This window comes from Curcuma longa, chromosome 3, assembly GCF_044706935.1.
Source record: "Curcuma longa cultivar G26 ecotype Majalengka, Jawa Barat chromosome 3, ITB_CL_G26_1.1, whole genome shotgun sequence".
Lineage (NCBI taxonomy): Eukaryota > Viridiplantae > Streptophyta > Magnoliopsida > Zingiberales > Zingiberaceae > Curcuma > Curcuma longa.
Genome location: NC_133863.1, coordinates 6,874,587 through 6,892,111, shown reverse-complemented (window position 1 = coordinate 6,892,111; position 17,525 = coordinate 6,874,587). Strand labels below are relative to the sequence as shown.

The 17,525-nt window shown below is 35.3% G+C and overlaps 3 protein-coding genes across 3 annotated transcripts; 2 read left to right on the top strand and 1 right to left on the bottom strand.

The window, feature by feature from the left end:
• Positions 1–313: 313 nt before the first annotated feature.
• LOC141824482 (uncharacterized) lies at positions 314–4,304 on the bottom strand. The gene is given in 9 exon segments (XM_074711779.1): positions 314–613; positions 756–794; positions 907–1,039; positions 1,664–1,751; positions 2,752–2,823; positions 2,931–3,257; positions 3,820–4,096; positions 4,099–4,253; positions 4,256–4,304. Coding segments are annotated over 9 exon segments (1,209 nt in total). The 3' UTR covers positions 314–544.
• Positions 4,305–5,044: 740 nt separating this feature from the next.
• LOC141825691 (uncharacterized) lies at positions 5,045–5,464 on the top strand. Its single transcript, XM_074713077.1, has one exon. The coding sequence runs from the start codon at positions 5,045–5,047 to the stop codon at positions 5,462–5,464; it is 420 nt and encodes a 139-aa protein (XP_074569178.1).
• A 411-nt stretch (positions 5,465–5,875) lies between these two features.
• Positions 5,876–16,651, top strand: LOC141823996 (mechanosensitive ion channel protein 2, chloroplastic-like). The gene is made up of 14 exons (XM_074711211.1): positions 5,876–6,048; positions 6,222–6,406; positions 6,490–6,549; positions 7,446–7,603; positions 9,125–9,242; positions 9,326–9,420; positions 9,506–9,619; positions 10,989–11,049; positions 12,051–12,200; positions 12,319–12,429; positions 12,560–12,727; positions 12,829–12,942; positions 14,278–14,334; positions 15,733–16,651. The coding sequence occupies exons 2-14, from the start codon at positions 6,329–6,331 to the stop codon at positions 16,444–16,446; spliced, it is 1,998 nt and encodes a 665-aa protein (XP_074567312.1). The 5' UTR covers positions 5,876–6,048; positions 6,222–6,328; the 3' UTR covers positions 16,447–16,651.
• Positions 16,652–17,525: the final 874 nt, after the last annotated feature.

Genomic DNA, 17,525 nt, shown 5'->3' with positions numbered 1-17,525 from the left:
TCCTTAAAAGATAAGAAAATTAAATACAACCCTGTATCTATACATGGAAAAGGTCGATTTGCTTCCAAAATTAATATAAAAAAAAAATAAAATAGGAAGGTAAATTTGTAATTGAATTCATTAATTAATTCATCACCCTCCTCTTATAATAGAAAAGGTCATGATATTAGGATTTAGGAAGGCATAAATTTCAAAAGAATGAACTCAGTATGAATTAACTCTTACTCAATACAATAACTCTGGCATCCAAATACAACTCAACTACGCCAATGCAAGCAAGGAAGGGGGAACTGGAGCCCCCTCACCCGTCGATTTGAACAATCTGTTACTTTAGAAAATGTCTTAGAAAATCTGCAGTTACGGGTAGATTAAGCAATTAATCCTAAGGATAAATAAAGAAAACATAGATGAAGTCACCATGTTAGCGATGAGCCAGTGTATATTGTTCAGAAATTGCTAATTGAAATAGACATTTTCTTATATGGTGAAGATTGATGTGTCATTAGCAAATTGTGTTCACTTATTACAAAATGCTATTAAAGGGTTAATGTGCCTCGTTAGCTTGCCGACTCTTTATTGGAAAGATCCCTCTAACAGGCAATTCTAGAGTAACCTGTCAAATTGCCAAAAGAAATACTGAGATTGATTTGAGAATTATTATTATTATTTCAAAAAGGAAATCAATTATATTTCAGGTCCACCAATATGGCAAGCAAGTAGGCTTATCAGTTTTGAAGAAACTACAAAGATTTTACCTCCTCAAATACTTCACTGTATGAGATATCCACAAAACCCTGCATCCATTCATTGCTAGTATCAAGTCCGAGCATAACTTCCAACCATTTTAAAGCTGGAAACAAATTGTCAAATGCAAACATAGCAAGAAGGAACAGGTTGTCAGGATACCAATTTTCTGAATAGATTCAGCGATGCTGTATTCGATCCACCAATTTTTGCACAGAAAGTATGAATTCCATATTCCTCTATGGAAAAAGCCATCATCATCAGGATAGATTCTTTTGCGAGTCCCTTTTGACGGCTTCAATGAAGAAAAAGAAAAGAATTGGTGACTGAGAAAAATTACATGCAGCTAAGAACAGTTGAATTTGAACAGACATTAATCACTCATGTCAGTGAATATTGAACAATAAATTTGAATTACATTCAATTTGGCACTTAAATTATTGGTTGGTTGACTCATCAAAATTTGTTCAAATAGGTTGGTCTCTATGAAAATGAATCAGATAACCAGATTAAAATGGCAAGAAACTAACTAGAAAAGACATTATATCAAGATTAACATATATGTTCACCAGTTAAACAAACCAAATAACCAACTAGTAAAGTCATATGAAACAGTAAACCAGAGGCAAAAATATATCTATAGCATGGCCCAGGTAAAAAATACAAATCAAGAAATTATAAATCAACGTGCAAAAGTGTGATCACATGAGAGTGAATCACATTTAAGCTCAAAGTTATTTAATCTAAACTAATAGGAATTGTGCGTTCCATTCACTAAAAATAAAAAGGTTCATTCGCAGTGGAAACTATCTATTGGTTGTGATTTGTTATTTGACCATAATAAGAAAGAAATGGAATAACTGAATTAATATGTGCAAGATTTGTCATATTTAGAAACACACAAAAAAAAAATAACAACCTTTTGGGTTCAGCAATCATGATTTCTATTTCTGCCTTTTGCAAGTCATCAGGATCATTCATGTATATGTTTACATCGCCAACCATAGCTGAAGAAATGAATTAGTTAATTAGCCAAGAACTAAAAAGAAACTAAAGAAAACTCATACACAAGGAAATATGCAATCTACAGTGTTAACAAGATAGAATTGTAGTCACTTTTTTTTTATAAAAAAAAGAACATTATGATTCTATTATCACTTTCTTATAACCAGAGGAGCTACTTAGATAAGGAAAATGTATAAATTTTTCCAGTAAAGTGCATGAAGTAAAAAAAGTGCATTTACAAGCTTGCATAATGTTCCAAACCAAGTTTGCTGGAGTATAGGAAAAATCTAGGAATCCAAAGGTTGATGTGCTTTGAAATGCATGCATTGCATTGAAGAAAGATATCCATCTGAAGCATGCACTTATAATCATAGTTGTCAAAATCGTGCAATTCATAATTCATATCATATGATATAATACAATTCACATATAAAATGATACAATTTTTACATATGAATCAGAAATAAAAAGATTTGTAAGACGATTCGGTTTGGTTCAATACGATTTGTTATAAATCTTATTTTATTTTATACGATTCTAAAACTAAAAAGAACAACAATTAAAAGTTAAACTTAAGAAGATAAAAAGAAAGATAACTCATTAAAAAGATAAATTAAATGCAATATACTATAAATAAATGCCAAGTCACTCATAACATCCTATTCTTTTTTAACATATCTATTCTATTATGGTATCCAATGAAATGTTATATTATTTTCATACTATCAGATATTAAAATTATTATGAATACGTGAAGAAGATGAATGGTCATAAACTAACTCTAAAGCAGATGGATGGTCTACTTTGTGTAAAATTTATTGTTCTACAATTTTGATAAATATAAGAATGGTCACTTGGCAGTCGTAGATGAGACAATTGATTGCATATTACATCAAACTAGTATAGACAAGTGAAAATACACTTAAATCAGCAACAAACTCAAATACATAATGCGACCATAAGATACAAAGAGAACAAAGATAAAACAGGTACAGGAAGTACCTTCAACATGGGGATTTCCAGGGACATAACCATCTTGAATCAACTGCTTATCTAGCACTATAAAAGTATGCTCTGCAAAAACAAAAACAAGATACCCTGATCATAAAGTCATAGCACAATGATTCTGCGAGGAGGAAAGAAAGATGGAAACTTGGAGGCGGAGGATTAGGGTGGATTACTGAGGGGATCATGGGTCCAGGAGGAGTGAACCTGGTACTCCTGGTCAAGAGTGAGTGGCTCGGAGGCAGTGGCGGTGAGGAGGGCAGGATCCTGCATCCATCCATGGTAGGTGGGTACATGCTCCCTCATGTAAGGCACCAATATTGCTTTCTCCCCTTCCAAGCTTTTCCCTGTTGATTCCCCTTTGCTTTGCACCTCCTCCTCCCTCCCAGTAAGAGGCATCTCACGCTGGTGATTGGGATTTGGAGAAGCGAAGGAAGGAATCAAGGTGGAAGTGCAGAGCTCAAACACTACGTTGCCCGTTGAAGACGCTAGAATGGACACTTCTGCGGCCAATTTAGGTTATCTCAAAATCAAGTGCTACTGTTTGAAAATATCAAAATGGTACATTTTAATCGGACCAGGTGAACTTTGTCAGACTCAGATAGGTAATGTGAATTTTAGAAAAGGTTGATACCACCCTATAATTATTTTCTATCTTCTCGTAAACATGTATCTTCCTAACTTTTTTTAAAAATCTTTTTTGGTAGACGGAGCATTAGTGTAGTTTCTGAATAGATATATACATATATAGAGAGAGATGGGTAGATAGATATTGGATTTTAATCATGAAATATCCCCATACTGCATTGGACATTGGATAATTCCTATTCGGGGCAGGAAGATATAGATCTTGATGGTCATAAACTTACTAAATCTCAATTCTTATCCAAGTTCTGTTTGTAGTTTATATCAGCACAAGAATGCCACAGATTTTATTCATGTTAATGCACTAATCAAATTTCAACTTAGCATTCATGACTTTATTTTCATGTTATTACACAAGCACATCCGGTGAGCAGATTCAAGCTTGTAGATGTTTTGATTTGAGAGATGATGCTTCCTTACCAGCATTAGCGTCCGAGTGGGAGGAATCGGCGGGAACCAGATTCGAAGAAGCGCCTTCCCCATCGATGGAGTGAGAGGATGCGGACAAAGCTCTCTCCTTCATGGACTTGATCATGCAGTCGCCGACCTCTTTTGAGTAGATCTGTAGGACCTCCACTTCGTCGTCCTCGGAAGCGACAAGTCCGCTGCCCGAGGCGGAGGCAGCGGCGAAGGCTTCCTCCTCGACGAGGAGAACGGTGGAGGAGGCTTCCTCCTGGGGGAGGACTCCGTACCGCGTACAGAGAGGATGGAAAGGGCGGAGAGGGTATCGATCAGGTGCTGGATCACAGCATCTCGCGTCCGCTGCGATGGAGGCCAGACGTGAAGGGAAAGGGAGGAGACTCTACTGGCCTGAGAAGGAAACGGCGAAGCGGAGGCTACGCAGCCTTCCACAGCGGTAGTTCGGCGCCGCCGCCGGGCTTCGTCCGTGTAAGGTGTTCCCCCATCTAATCGGCGTGAATGGGTCGGGAATGGACTCGATTTGGATTGGGCCAGAACGGAAAGACAATTCGATCCAATTAAATATAATAATAATTTAATAACTAATTAAAATAAATTAAAAAATTGCAAATTCACCTATACTCTTGAAACATTGTTCTGCAGCTTTTTTTTAAAATACAATTAAAGTATCTCTCTTCCTTTCGCATCTTTTTTTCTTTTTTAAATACAATTTTGCATAAACAAATGAAAATCACAACTAAGCTAAGCAGCTAGGGTCAAACTCTAGTGAAAATGATACTGATTATTCACCCGAGTCAGCAGCTAGCTAGCACCTTGGACGTGCACGCGATGCAGAAACATTCCATTATTATATATTATCGTTCTTGTTTGTAACGCCTCACCAGCACCTTGGACGTGCACGCGATGTAGAAACATTCCATTATTATTATCGTTCTTGTTTGTAACGCCTCAGTCCTTTTCTATCTATCCTTTCAAAACAACGTGTCTATTTAAATCTGTCGAATAAACAAGGCAAATGACTATATATATATATATACATTAATTCATCATCATCTTCAACAAAATCGACTTTTTGCTAGTTGCACATAAAGTCAGCTCTTTGCTTAATTTGTCTTTTTCTATTGCATCCAATGCACACATATATATATACATAACCCATATATGCATCCTCCTGCATGCTAATTATATTATATATACAATCTCATCGAGACGAGCGCCATTCGACATGGCGTCTCAGCTCATCGAGGAGCAGCGCAAGGGCGCCGAGGTGCACGCGGGGCATGACCTCTGCGAAGTAAAGATGAAGCAGCTCCTGGCGGAGCTGAGCCTCCCCAAGGGCCTGCTCCCCCTGGAGGAGATCCAAGAGTTCGGGCACAATCGCACGAGCGGTTTCGTGTGGGCGATTCAAAAGAAGAAGAAGAATCACACGTTTGAGAAGATCAAACAGGTGACGTCCTACGCCGCGGAGGTGACCGCCTTCGTGGACGGCCGCAAGCTGAAGAAGGTAAACGGCATCAAGGCGAGGGAGATGCTGATATGGGTTAGCATTGTGGAAGTGGGCGTCAACGATACCGCGCCCGACAAGGTCGTCTTCCTCACCTCCGCGGGGCTGTCCAAAACCTTCCCCGCCTCTGCTTTCGAGTGATCCCTGCAACTGATGAAAAGGTTTGGTCAGAAGAGAGAATAACGAGGAGTGTTTTCTGTTATATTATTAATCAACAATAAATAAATAAATAAATAAATATAATGCCATTTTAGCATTTGCTTACAATTTTGAACATCAAATGATATAGAATCAGATTTTGTTTAATAAACGAAGAGTTAATGGAGATTTTTTAAAAATAGGGACATTATACCAAGTCTAATAATTTTTAAATATTTGTGAAATTTGGAAATCCGTTGAAAAATTATGATAGGTTTAGACATTAACCGTTCGCGCATGCATGTCGTTATTTACATGCCACGTGGACTAAGAATTGAACAAAAGTACGGATTTGCGTCGATAAAATTACCCGAATTTCGTGGAAAACATATAGTCGACGCCGTCGGCATTTCGGTCAGCCCTCCAGCTTTGGCCCGTTCAAGTCGATCGCCTCCGTGAAAAATTAAAAAAATCGCCGCCGCTTCGTACCGCTCTCCCCTTTCCACAACCCTCCGATCTCCCTCCCTGCTCAATCCTCCGATATTTTTTCCTGATTTAATCCAGCTGCTTGATCGCGGTTCTAGGAGGTAGATCTCGTGCCCTTTCTCGATTGATTTTGTTTTATCTTCGCCTTGCGTGAGAAACATAATCTTGATTTTGTTTTTTGTATGCCTAACTTGACGGGAGTTGTTGCAGCGGTTGCTTCCCGAATGATTGCTTTTTCGCTTCTTATTCTGTTCGTTTCTCAATCATTTGGCAGGTTTTAGGCTCCGGGATTTCCTTGTAAATCGGATTTTTTAGGCAGAGGAAGGAGGAAGGATCGTCAGTGTCAAATCCATTTTTTCCAAGTTATATGCCTTTCTGAAAATGACTGTTGGATCCTCCTTCCTTTTGCTCCAAGAACTATGTGTTGCCCAAAGCTTTCCTCATAATTGTCGACCTAAGGTATGTGGAAGTCCATGGGAATATTTATTACAGTTTGAACCTTGTGCATTTGTAATTTGGGAAGATCAATGCACAATTTTCAGAACTTCAGATCAAAGAAATGGAACCGGGTGAAGGCCTCTCTCCTTTCTTCTAATGTTTTGGTATGATAATTCTTTGCAAAGGAAATTCCACTGTATTTTCTACAATATCTTCTCACTTTTTCCTTTGCAAAGGAATTAAGTTACTTATAAATATGACGATTGTTGTTTCATCTGTAGTATTCTGAGAAACATGCTTTCTAGATTTAGAAATATAAACTGTTTTTATAAGTTATATCTTTTATCATGGTTACTCTTGCACAATTTTTCTGTTTACGGTGATTGTTGCAAATAAGTTTTGATCTACTCCTAGGTTGATGTTAATGTTAATTTAGTTTTTGAATCAGTTCGCGATTTGTCCATGAGTATCATATCTGCCTTTTTATTTCTATCGTTCTTGATTTGTTCCTCATATTTAGTTCCTCTGTTATATTTTATTGTTCTGCATCTCCTATTTTATGCATGTAGTCTCAGAGCTCAGAGCTAGGGGTCGACTTGGAAAAACAAGAATTTAAGAAGATATGCAGGAATTTTTTTTTAAACCAATAACAGTAGTTTTATGTTATGGAATACTTAGGTTTGGTCATTCAAATGCATCAGGTATCCTAATATGTTAAGCTACATCATCTGAAACAAAAGTTAGAACATTTGACCTTGTGAAGGTCTTTATTTTCTTGCATCTACTCATGATCTCCATTTCACATAATTGTTCTCATTATATTGTATCTCCCTTTTTATTTCAATCGCTTCAGTTTTGTGATCCTAATCCACTATCTGGTTCCACATCTAAAATAGTTTTATGCTTCTTTTCAATTTATGAAGTTAGGATTTCTTTGTAAGCAAATGTATTTTTTTCATAACAAGAAAATCAAACTCATAGTTTTTATTCTTCGTGTAAAATTACTAGATTTGAATTATTTATAATGTCTTCTTATGCATATTTAACACTCCCCTTGCAGAGAAAAGATGCTTGGACTGTCAATGTTTCAAACAGGATATACAAGTCAAGGTTTTGCATTCCATACAAACACAATGTTTTCAGATGTCAGTCTTTTAATCTGCCTAGCACTGGAGATGTAATCCCTCATTTGAAATATACCACTTTGGCTTTGGCTAGGTATTGTGTTAGTCTGACTATTACTAAGTAAAAAAAGTGCTGATGCTTTTATTTCACTTTTCTTGTCTGTCAGTGAATATCTGCAAATTTGTGAGATGGCCTAACATATACTAAAAGAGTTCCCATTCTAAACATGAATATATCAATTGAAATTCTCATGAAGTAACATCCTCGGGTTCTTTCATTCTTATGTGAATCAGTCCTGTTTTCTCTCATATGTTTGTTTCTGTATTTCTCCACCATTATGTCATCCTTTTTGTGATACTGTGGTTCTGGTGTTGATTGGAAGCATAAATTTCACTTTAACAGTGACCTGCCACCTAATTACTTCTCATATGTTTTCTGAATTTCTCCACCATTACCTCGTCATTTTTGTGATGCTGTGGTTCTGGTGTCGTGTGGCAGAATAAATTTTGCTTTAGCAGTGACCTGACACCTAATTACTTCTCATATGTTCCTTCTCTTTCATTTTAGTCCCCACTTTCATGGAATCGAGAACTAGGTTTTTGTTTCATCAATGAACTATTTAAGCCTCCATGGTAGTAAAGTTTGATTTTATATTTAATCTACTATAATTTAGTTCTCTTTAAATAAGAATTATGTACTTGATTTGGAACTGGGATCGTATTTTCTTTATCTTTCTTTTTTGTACTACTTCAGCTGACAAACAATCTTGAATGAGAATTCCACCACTTTGACATTGTTATGTGAACAACTTCAACTGACACATGTTATGATGGCAATCGTGCACCATAACGATAATCTCACACCATAATTTTCTAGCTAGTGCTGCAAAATGATATCCAGTTAAACATTGTTATAATGGCAATCATACACCTTAATTTGCTAGTGAGCGCTGCAAAATAACTTCAATTAGCACTCACATGTTCTAACGGCCACTGTATACTGTAATTTGCTAGTTAGTGCTGCAAAATGATATTCAAATGTGGTGCTGGGAGTCTAAGACTTAATGGTTCGAAGAATTTTGGTTATCGATTAACATTATAGATCATATTTTATCGAAGAACTTAATTTAGTAACTTATTTTAGTCCATAGAGGATTATCTGGTTTGTTAATTTAACTGGACTGGGATTCTATAATGATAGTGTCTGTTTGTTGATGTGATGTATATTTAAATGAATGTAGTTTGTATTGTTTGATATTTCCAGCTATATGAAAAATTACTTTTTAAGGAATTGAAATAGTGTTTTTTTATATTCACCATTTCAATCATGGAGTCATGAAATCACTATCTAATGATAGATTTAGTTATAATAGCTAAAATCCTTTTTCAAATGATATTTTTGTGTATTATCCTCATTTCAAACATGTCAAACTTTGCCTCGATAAAAAGCAACTGTTTTGAAATATGAGTCTTCATTTATTTTTTGCTTATGGAGAAATTTTATATGTATATATGTAGATATATATGTTTTAGAATTTGATGTCCCTTTAGTTTGATTTCATCTTACTTGGTGAAAACGGTTAGTTGAATAAAATCTAATTTGATTATGTTGCAGATCTTGCAATGCATTGCTTGGAAGTAATTCTTTTCAATTAATCCCTGCTGTCGGACTTATTACTTTTTCTATTTGGGGTCTTGGCCCAATGATGCGGTACCTTAGAAGCCTATTTGATGTAAGTAATTATGCATGGCTACTTGATGCTTTTATGTATCAAGGAGTTTAATGTAGCATATTGTTTTTCAATTTCTCTAACAGAATGATAGCAACTGGAAAAAGAGCAAAACATACTATATTTCAACCTCATATGTCAAACCGCTGCTCATTTGGACTGGAATCATGCTTATCTGCAGGTCTGTTTGAATCCTTGTTTCCTTCCATTTGCCGAGTGTATGTCAAATCCTTCTTTTACATTAACAAAATTAAATCTATCTTCAGATTTTTGGACCCTGTAGTTCTACCCTCGGAAGCAAGCCAAATAGTTAAGAAACGTTTTCTGAACTTCGTAAGATCCTTATCATCGGTACTGGCCATTGCCTATTGTTTCTCAAGGTAAGTATAATAATCATTTCCAAATCAGAAATGGTTATCATGGTCTTTTCTTGCTGTGCACCTATTGATGGCATTAATCTAATAAACAAGTTCTTTAGTGATCCCTGATTTAGATTAAAAGTTTATATCAAGTGGCTTCTTTAATGTACATATAGACTGGAAAATGAATTCTCTGATAGATATTGACCATGGTACCTTTCATATATTTCTGCATCATTCACAATTTTCAGCATTTTCTTTCTAAGCTATGAGTAGGAAATTAAAAGGACCTACCTTTAGATTGATCAAGGAAATAGAATTCTAGGGTGTTTTTGTTTCCTTTTAAGGGAAAAAATAGAAAATGAAAAAAATTTGAAAAGTTTTTCATGTTCTTTATGAAATATTATACAATATATATAATTTCCTTTTTGCACGAAGAATGCTCAATTTTCCCAAAAAAACAAACAAATATTATTATGAGCATTTTACCAAACACATCCTTACAACCAAATTGTGCTTTTTATGTTTTTCCTTAACCAAAAATGTTTTTCCCCCATAATACCCTGGATTTGTTAGTTCATGGTAGCTAACTGAATGACAAATCAGCCTGCAGCAAAATTTAAAGCCAAAAAAAAGATAATCTAGGGCCATCTGCGGCAAAATTTTATATGTTTGACTTGGGGTGTATCAAAGTTCAACATGGTGTAAATCTGCAAAAAGTTGGTTGTAAACTGATTTATAAATCAGCTTGTGGCACTATCGAGGGCCAAAGAAATCTTTATGATAATATGGAAGTCTGATTTGTTCGACTTGGATTCTCTAAAAGCACAAACAAAGCAAGCTGATTTGGAAATCAACTAGTGCTTTGAAAATTGACATAGAATAGCTTTAAGCCGAATCTGTTTGCGGTAGGAATTTCACCTTTATGAGCTTTAAGATCCCCAAGTTGAACATACCAGACCTCCATGTTTCCAAAGAATTATTTTTTCCCTCCCCAAATCCTGCCACAAGCTCTTGTAGCCAGAAATAAGAAATCCAATGTGTTTATGGGGAAAAAAAAGACCTACAATGTTTTTTGTTAAAAAACTATTAATAGGGCTCAATTTGGTCATTTTCAATTATTGGGAATGCGAGTTGGTAAATTGCTCTTATTATTATCAAACATAATTTAGTGAATAATATTCTGTTTCTTTGAAAAGCAAAATGGAAAACTAGACCATATTTTCCAAAACAAATTACTGCCTTAGCATTTAGCTTGTTACTGAAACAATGTTCAGTCATTATTGGCTCTCTGTTACAGTTCAAAAATTTATTCATTAGGATGTTTAGGTCTTATTCTTCTTTATGTAACAGAAAGTTATTTTTGTAATTTTGTTATGTACCTGTCCAGTTTCATTCAGCAGTCACAAAAATTCTTCACTGAGACTAGTAGTACCGATGATACAAGAAAGGTATGCTATTTCATATTTTCAATTAAGTCCATTAATATCCTATATGCCATCATTATTATTCTTATTTATTTTTCCAAATTTGAGGTTAGTTTGAAGACTTTGCTATTGAACTTGCTTATGGCAATTATATTCACCTCAGTTAATGTTATCTTTAATGCTTTGTTTACATGAAGAGGGGGGAAAGGAGAGGAGAGGGGGAGAGAAAGGGAGGGAGGGAGGGAAGTTGAATCCAAAAAATCCATTTACTTGGATAAAGAAAAGAGGAAGAAGATAAATTATGCAAACCACCCTCCTTTGTCCTATATAGCACCCTCCTAGAGTATCTTCAGTGTCGTGAAGTCGGCTTAAGCAAATCTGGCGATTGCGGGGATCATGATAGAAGATTTGAAGGGGGTGATGTGTGGCGAGGTGGAGAGCGACTTAGTCACTCAGACTTGTCTATGGTTGATTGGTGTTCTGTTTCTCTCTTTTTGTCCACCTCTTAATATAAAAAGTTTCAATCCATATCAACCCCATATCAAGTTTAAAGACACTTTCACCTGCTAAGCATTTAAATAGCCTTTGTCATATCTAATATATACAAATTTAATCCTAAATCCACTCAGATCCAAAGATTACATCAGCAAGGTTCAATGTGCTGAACTTTGCCGAGTGTTGGCATGGCTTGACACTGCAGGTATTGGTCTGAACTTGTAGTGAAATTAAAATTTTATACCGTGATTAGCACCCTATAGTTTTAGGACATTGGATTTGTCATTTCCAAATGAGAATCAATTGACATGGTGCTAATCTTATAAGCAAGTGAGTAAAATCTCATGACCAACAGAGTAAAAAGGTTTCCTGTGAAATTTTCCTGGAACCTAGCTATAACCCTTAAGCTTCACAAGAATGGTCAGAATCATCCTACAGTTTGTGCTGAATTTTTTTTTAGTTCTTGTAGAGACATTAGGCATTACTTAAATTTTGTTCACTCATTGCTCTTTTTTTTTTTTTAAATGCAGATTGGCTTCCAGTTTGCTGGAAGATCTGTATATACAGCAGTATGGATTGCTGCTATTTCGTTATTCATGGAGCTGCTGGGATTTTCTACCCACAAATGGGTCACTGCTGGTGGACTTGGAACAGTTCTACTGACTCTTGCTGGCCGTGAAGTAATGCTAAATTTTATTGGTTTTAGCAAGGCTTTTACAATCCCATCTGTTTTGATAATTTGTGAATTAGCATTGTTATAGCGTAACTGACTGTATATTCTTGTTAATAATTTCCCAGATATTTACAAATTTTCTTTCAAGTGTGATGATACATGCAACTCGACCATTTGTTGTCAATCAATGGATTCAGACTAAGATTGAGGGCTATGATGTGTCTGGTGTTGTAGAGGTTGGTTATAACTTAAAAGTCTCAGTTAACAGTCAGATTGTTGTTCTAACTATTTTTACATAACATTGAAAATCAATATTGGTAAGCTTGTGTCTGTTGTTATCTAATATTGGGAAGAATAATGATGCAGCAAGTTGGCTGGTGGTCTCCGACTATCATAAGAGGTGAAGATCGTGAAGCAGTTCATATTCCTAATCATAAATTTACTGTTAATATTGTGAGAAACCTCAGTCAGAAGACACATTGGCGGATTAAGACCCATATTGCCATCAGTCATTTGGATGTTAATAAAATTAGTGTAAGTAAAAATGTTGGTCAACTTTGCAATTAATGTATGATTTGTTAGTTGTTTGATCATCTACCTTATTCTTTTTATTATTTACTCATTTGTTGCGGCAGAACATTATAGCAGATATGCGAAAAGTTCTAGCAAAAAATCCTCAAATAGAACAGCAGAGGTTGCACAGAAGAGTTTTTCTGGACATCATTGACCCAGAAAATCAAGCTCTTTTGGTAAAGTCTCTTCCAACTACAATTTTTTTTTTATTTCTTCAATGTACGTACTTAGAACTGAAGCATATCCACAGTTCAACACTTCTGGATTTCTCTCAAATTTATGGACCCAAAATTCCTCTTTATGTGTATATAATATATATAATTTCTATGTTTAAAATTTTTGTTTATTATTTTTTTAATATTTTGATCTGAGGAACGAAGAACCAGATTCTTAAACAAGTCTAGGACAAACCTGAAATTGAGTTTGATTGGGGTATTTAAAGCCTACAATATCCATGCGCATGCTCCAATGGATTTATAAATCTAGAATTTCTATTGAAATGGACATGTTGGAAAATATATGATCGCTTAGGGTTTTCAGTCATCTTGGAGGGACCTTCAATTCATAGTTGGGTTCTAATTAAGTGCTCTATAAGTTTACACGATTGCTTGATTTACTTGACTCAAATTCTTTTTAATTTTGAATAGTTTTAGTATTAAACCTTGGTCTTAATTTAAAAAAGAACTGAACATCATTTGAATTCCCATTTATGGGTACTTGCCTGCTTGTAGATAGATTCTAGCGTTTACAAGGTGGAGTAAGAGATTTAAGACCTTTATTATGATCTTGTAGAAATTGGGTTCAGAGATAATCTTGAAATGGCCGACATAGCCCATGATGCTCCTGGTTGCACAATATGCAAAATTCTGTCATTCTTTTACTGCAATCTCGTAACTTCCTACTATGTTAAATTGCTTTTTCAGTTATAAACATCTATCATGTGCATTTTCTGGTTGATGGAGACTGCTTTACTTTTTGATTGTTTTTATTTTCATTTTACTGAAAGCATCCTTGTTGTATGAGTTTTCACTCAATTACTTATTAGAAGTTACTGACCAGGTTGCAAAATGTATGCCCATGATTTTGGGGCAGTAATAAAATTGAAAAAAAAACACACAAGGAGGAGATCATAATGCATAGGGAACAAGTGACACTGGACCTTCAAAATTATTCTGGGTTTATGTAGATTGAGAATGCATCCTTTGGTCATGGAAATTATATGTCATGACATATAGTTTCAAATATGTGTGGTTATTTCAACTGCACAGTCTCTCACATGCACGGTGTTTGTCTGTGTATTTACCAATCGCAAAGTAACCTTATATCTTTATGCTTATAATTCATTTATGCACGCATGCCAGTAATTGGAATTAGGTTTTAGTAAGCTAAATCTGATTCTGTTTCATATTAATGTTTTCAAAGTTTCAGTTCTTCAAACTTCTATTACTGTCTTATTTATTCCCTGGTGATTTATATTGTTTTATAAATCTATTACATTTCTTTCTATACAGATTCTTATATCATGCTTTGTCAAGACCTCACATATTGAGCAGTACCTCTGTGTAAAGGTATGATATTATACACTGGTTGTGCAGTTGTATTTATAGTTTCTCCTTCTCAAATGGTTTATATATGTATATAAAGTAATTTCCCATTTAATTTTGTTTCCTATTTTAGTAGGCATCGTTGTCCAAAACTTGGAAATATGTTTTAAGTAAACATTTGGTGCATAATTATAAACCAGCTTTTGTTGTTCTTGAACACGAGGCATTTAGAACTTATTTTACACGGCAATTTCTTTTGAAACATTCTACGAAAAAGTTTAGCTAAAAATCTACAATGATTGAGCGCCAGCAAACAAGAAAGCCTAGCATTGTTCTGGGAAACAAGACAAATGCACCTTGCCTTCTTCCTAGAACAGTTGCCAAAATAATGTGATATTTGGGCCTGGGCACTGCTTAATTATCATATTGGCGGCTCTAATATGACTTTAAAGTGATGCCGCTGGCACTTTACCTGCATCTTAATTGGGACTGCTGTTGAAAATAGCCACTCATCTACTTTTCTTACAGGAATAACATATGTTAGGACTTACTAGCCCCATGAGCAAATAGCAATTATGGCTGGAGTGTACATTATTTAGTGTAACTAAGAGATGGCAACTAAATTTTCACTGATGACTATTTGGAGAAGTTGGAAAGATGATAACTAAACTGAACCTATGATTTTTTTCCCGCTTTAGTATGAAACTTAGCCTTTCCCTGACACTTCACACGTGATTGCTGGTAAAAAGGTTTGAGCAGGTGCATAATGAGAGCAGAATTTGGCAATGACCTCCCCTGCTAGCAATAATTTAATTAATAGACTTCACACTTGACCATGACTAAAGATAAGGGTCAAGTAATAATGGATTTGGCTTTTGGACCAATTAGTTACGGTTTTAGGTTAAACTATTGGTATGACCGAGAGAGTGGAATCTGGGACCAGAAGTTGCTTGGGTCAGCAGTTATTAAAATGTGATTGTATGAGGGGCTGCCTGTATTAATAAAGCGTGCTAGTGAGATGTGATAGGGATTCCGTGGGAAGAATCAATCAATTGTTTGCTGTAGCCAACGAATGCCTGAGATTTGGAAGACCCTGATTTATGTGGCTTAATGCTTGTAGCTAGCCTTGCCCAAATTACAAAACAAATTGTCAACCAAAGTTCTGGTAAATTTTTGGTTCATCAAACCCACTTGTGTTTGTTTGTACGTGCAATAATTTTGAACGTTTGGAACCATTTCGTCTTCCACACCACTTGTTCATCCTTTCTTTTACCTTTTGGCATATCTTGGTATTGAGGTTCTTATTATTTAACTTGTTATATTGGTTTTAGTGTTAAAGAGATAATTTGTTGCATGCTTTCTGCTTGACTAGTCAGTGGTTAGTAAGATATAATTCTAAGTTTTGGAAATTGAAATGAACAGGAAGCTGTTATGTTAGATCTCCTCAGAGTCATCAGTCATCACAGAGCTAGACTTGCAACTCCTATTCGTACAGTCCAGAAAATATATGGTGAAACAGATGTAGCGGACAGTGCTTTCAGACATTCTGCTACATCCCGTCACTCATTCTTTTTGATTGATTCTCAATCAAGACTCAACAGTGAAGACAAGGCCAAACTTCGCACAAACCAAGATCAAGCCAATAAGACTGCCGCTACAACAGAGATCAAGCCGTCTCCATCTTCGGGAGGTGGATTCTCATCCAGGCACCAAAAGAAGGCTGATACTGGAGATACTTTGCCTAACAACAACAAAGCTGGCACTGCAGCTACACTCTCATCCAATTCTCCACCCACAACACAGCATCAAGACCAGGATACAGAAGAACCAACTCCAAGAGTACTTAGCCAAAAGCCATCCACATCTGAGGTTGTTTCTGAGCGGTTTGATGCAAAAAATGAAGTAGAAAAGATGTCAATCAAGAAACAGCAAACCCCCAAGCCAGTATTCGAAGATAACATTGTCCTAGGGGTGGCTCTTGAAGGATCAAAGCGCACACTTCCTATCGAAGATGGAATAGATTCATCTGCACAATTAGATACAAATGAGCTTGCCACAGCCTGCAATGTTAATGTACCTACCGCGACTCCTAAGGAGATTAGAGGATCAGTTGACAAGAGGGACCATGAAACCTGACCATGGCACAACAGCTCGAGGTGACATTATGACCAAATCAACATTTTTTTTATTGTTGAATTGATTTGAATGGATGTCTATAGGCTGATCAAATAGTGGTTTCCGATTTGTATGTTTTGATGATCATTGTATACAGGAAATAGATGAATTACTTTTGATTTTCCTATCTCCAAATTGTTTCTTAAAAAAACAAGTTGTGAGTTGAAAAAAGCATTGTATATATTCATCCGTTTATCATTTTCAAAATTTTTAGTTTTTTTTTTTCATAAAATGTCCAATTTTCCTATTTCCGATAAAAGAAAGTAAAAAAAAAAAAGCAAAAAGGGTAACTTTGCCTCTTGATTATGAATTTTGATTAAAATGGTTTCATGTTATAGCATGTCAAATGGATATTTTTTTTTTTAAAAAAAAATAGGATGACATACTTTTAAAAAAAAAAAATCATTCTAGAGTCAACGAAAATAAAGAGCATTTTTATTTTTCAAAAGAAAATAACATTAATTTCTAGATGTTTTAAAAGGATAATCTTTGATTACTCATTAGTTAAATCAAATCAATTAGATATCCAAATATATTTTTTAATTTTTTAGAATTCTAAAAATAATTTCCTTTCTTCCATACACAAGTAGATAACAATGACTATTGCTCTTTTGAATTTAGATATTGACTATGTTCACTTAAGTTCTTAGAATATGCTCACCTGAGCTGGGGAAAAAAGAGAAAAAATAATTGGCAATGACAAACCCGCCAAGTGCACATATTTATGTGTCAGAGAAAACTTGAGTGCCGAAAGCACTGGCAAAAGGTACTGCTCCACTCGTTCCTCAGAGATCCAAAAGATGAAACTGCAACTCCTACTCCTACTCGATCATATTCTTTTCCTTTATATATTAATTATTTTCACCTCTGTGTTTCCGCCTGATTTGGAGTACGTTTCATGTCCACACCGACAGAGAAGTTAAAAGATGCAATTAAGCATGACTTTCCCTTCTCTTGTTTATTGAACAGAAGCATCAAATAAAGGCAAATCTCAAATAGGACCAATTGAGAGGGGGAAGCAATCTATTCTATTGTGCAGT

Coding starts and splice junctions, on each gene's coding strand:
- LOC141823996 (XM_074711211.1), top strand. CDS start 6,329: ATGACTGTTGGATCCTCCTTCCTTTTGCTCCAAGAACTATGTGTTGCC. Junction 6,550..7,445: donor TCCTTTCTTCTAATGTTTTG/GTATGATAATTC, acceptor CTCCCCTTGCAG/AGAAAAGATGCTTGGACTGT. Junction 7,604..9,124: donor ACCACTTTGGCTTTGGCTAG/GTATTGTGTTAG, acceptor ATTATGTTGCAG/ATCTTGCAATGCATTGCTTG.
- LOC141825691 (XM_074713077.1), top strand. CDS start 5,045: ATGGCGTCTCAGCTCATCGAGGAGCAGCGCAAGGGCGCCGAGGTGCAC.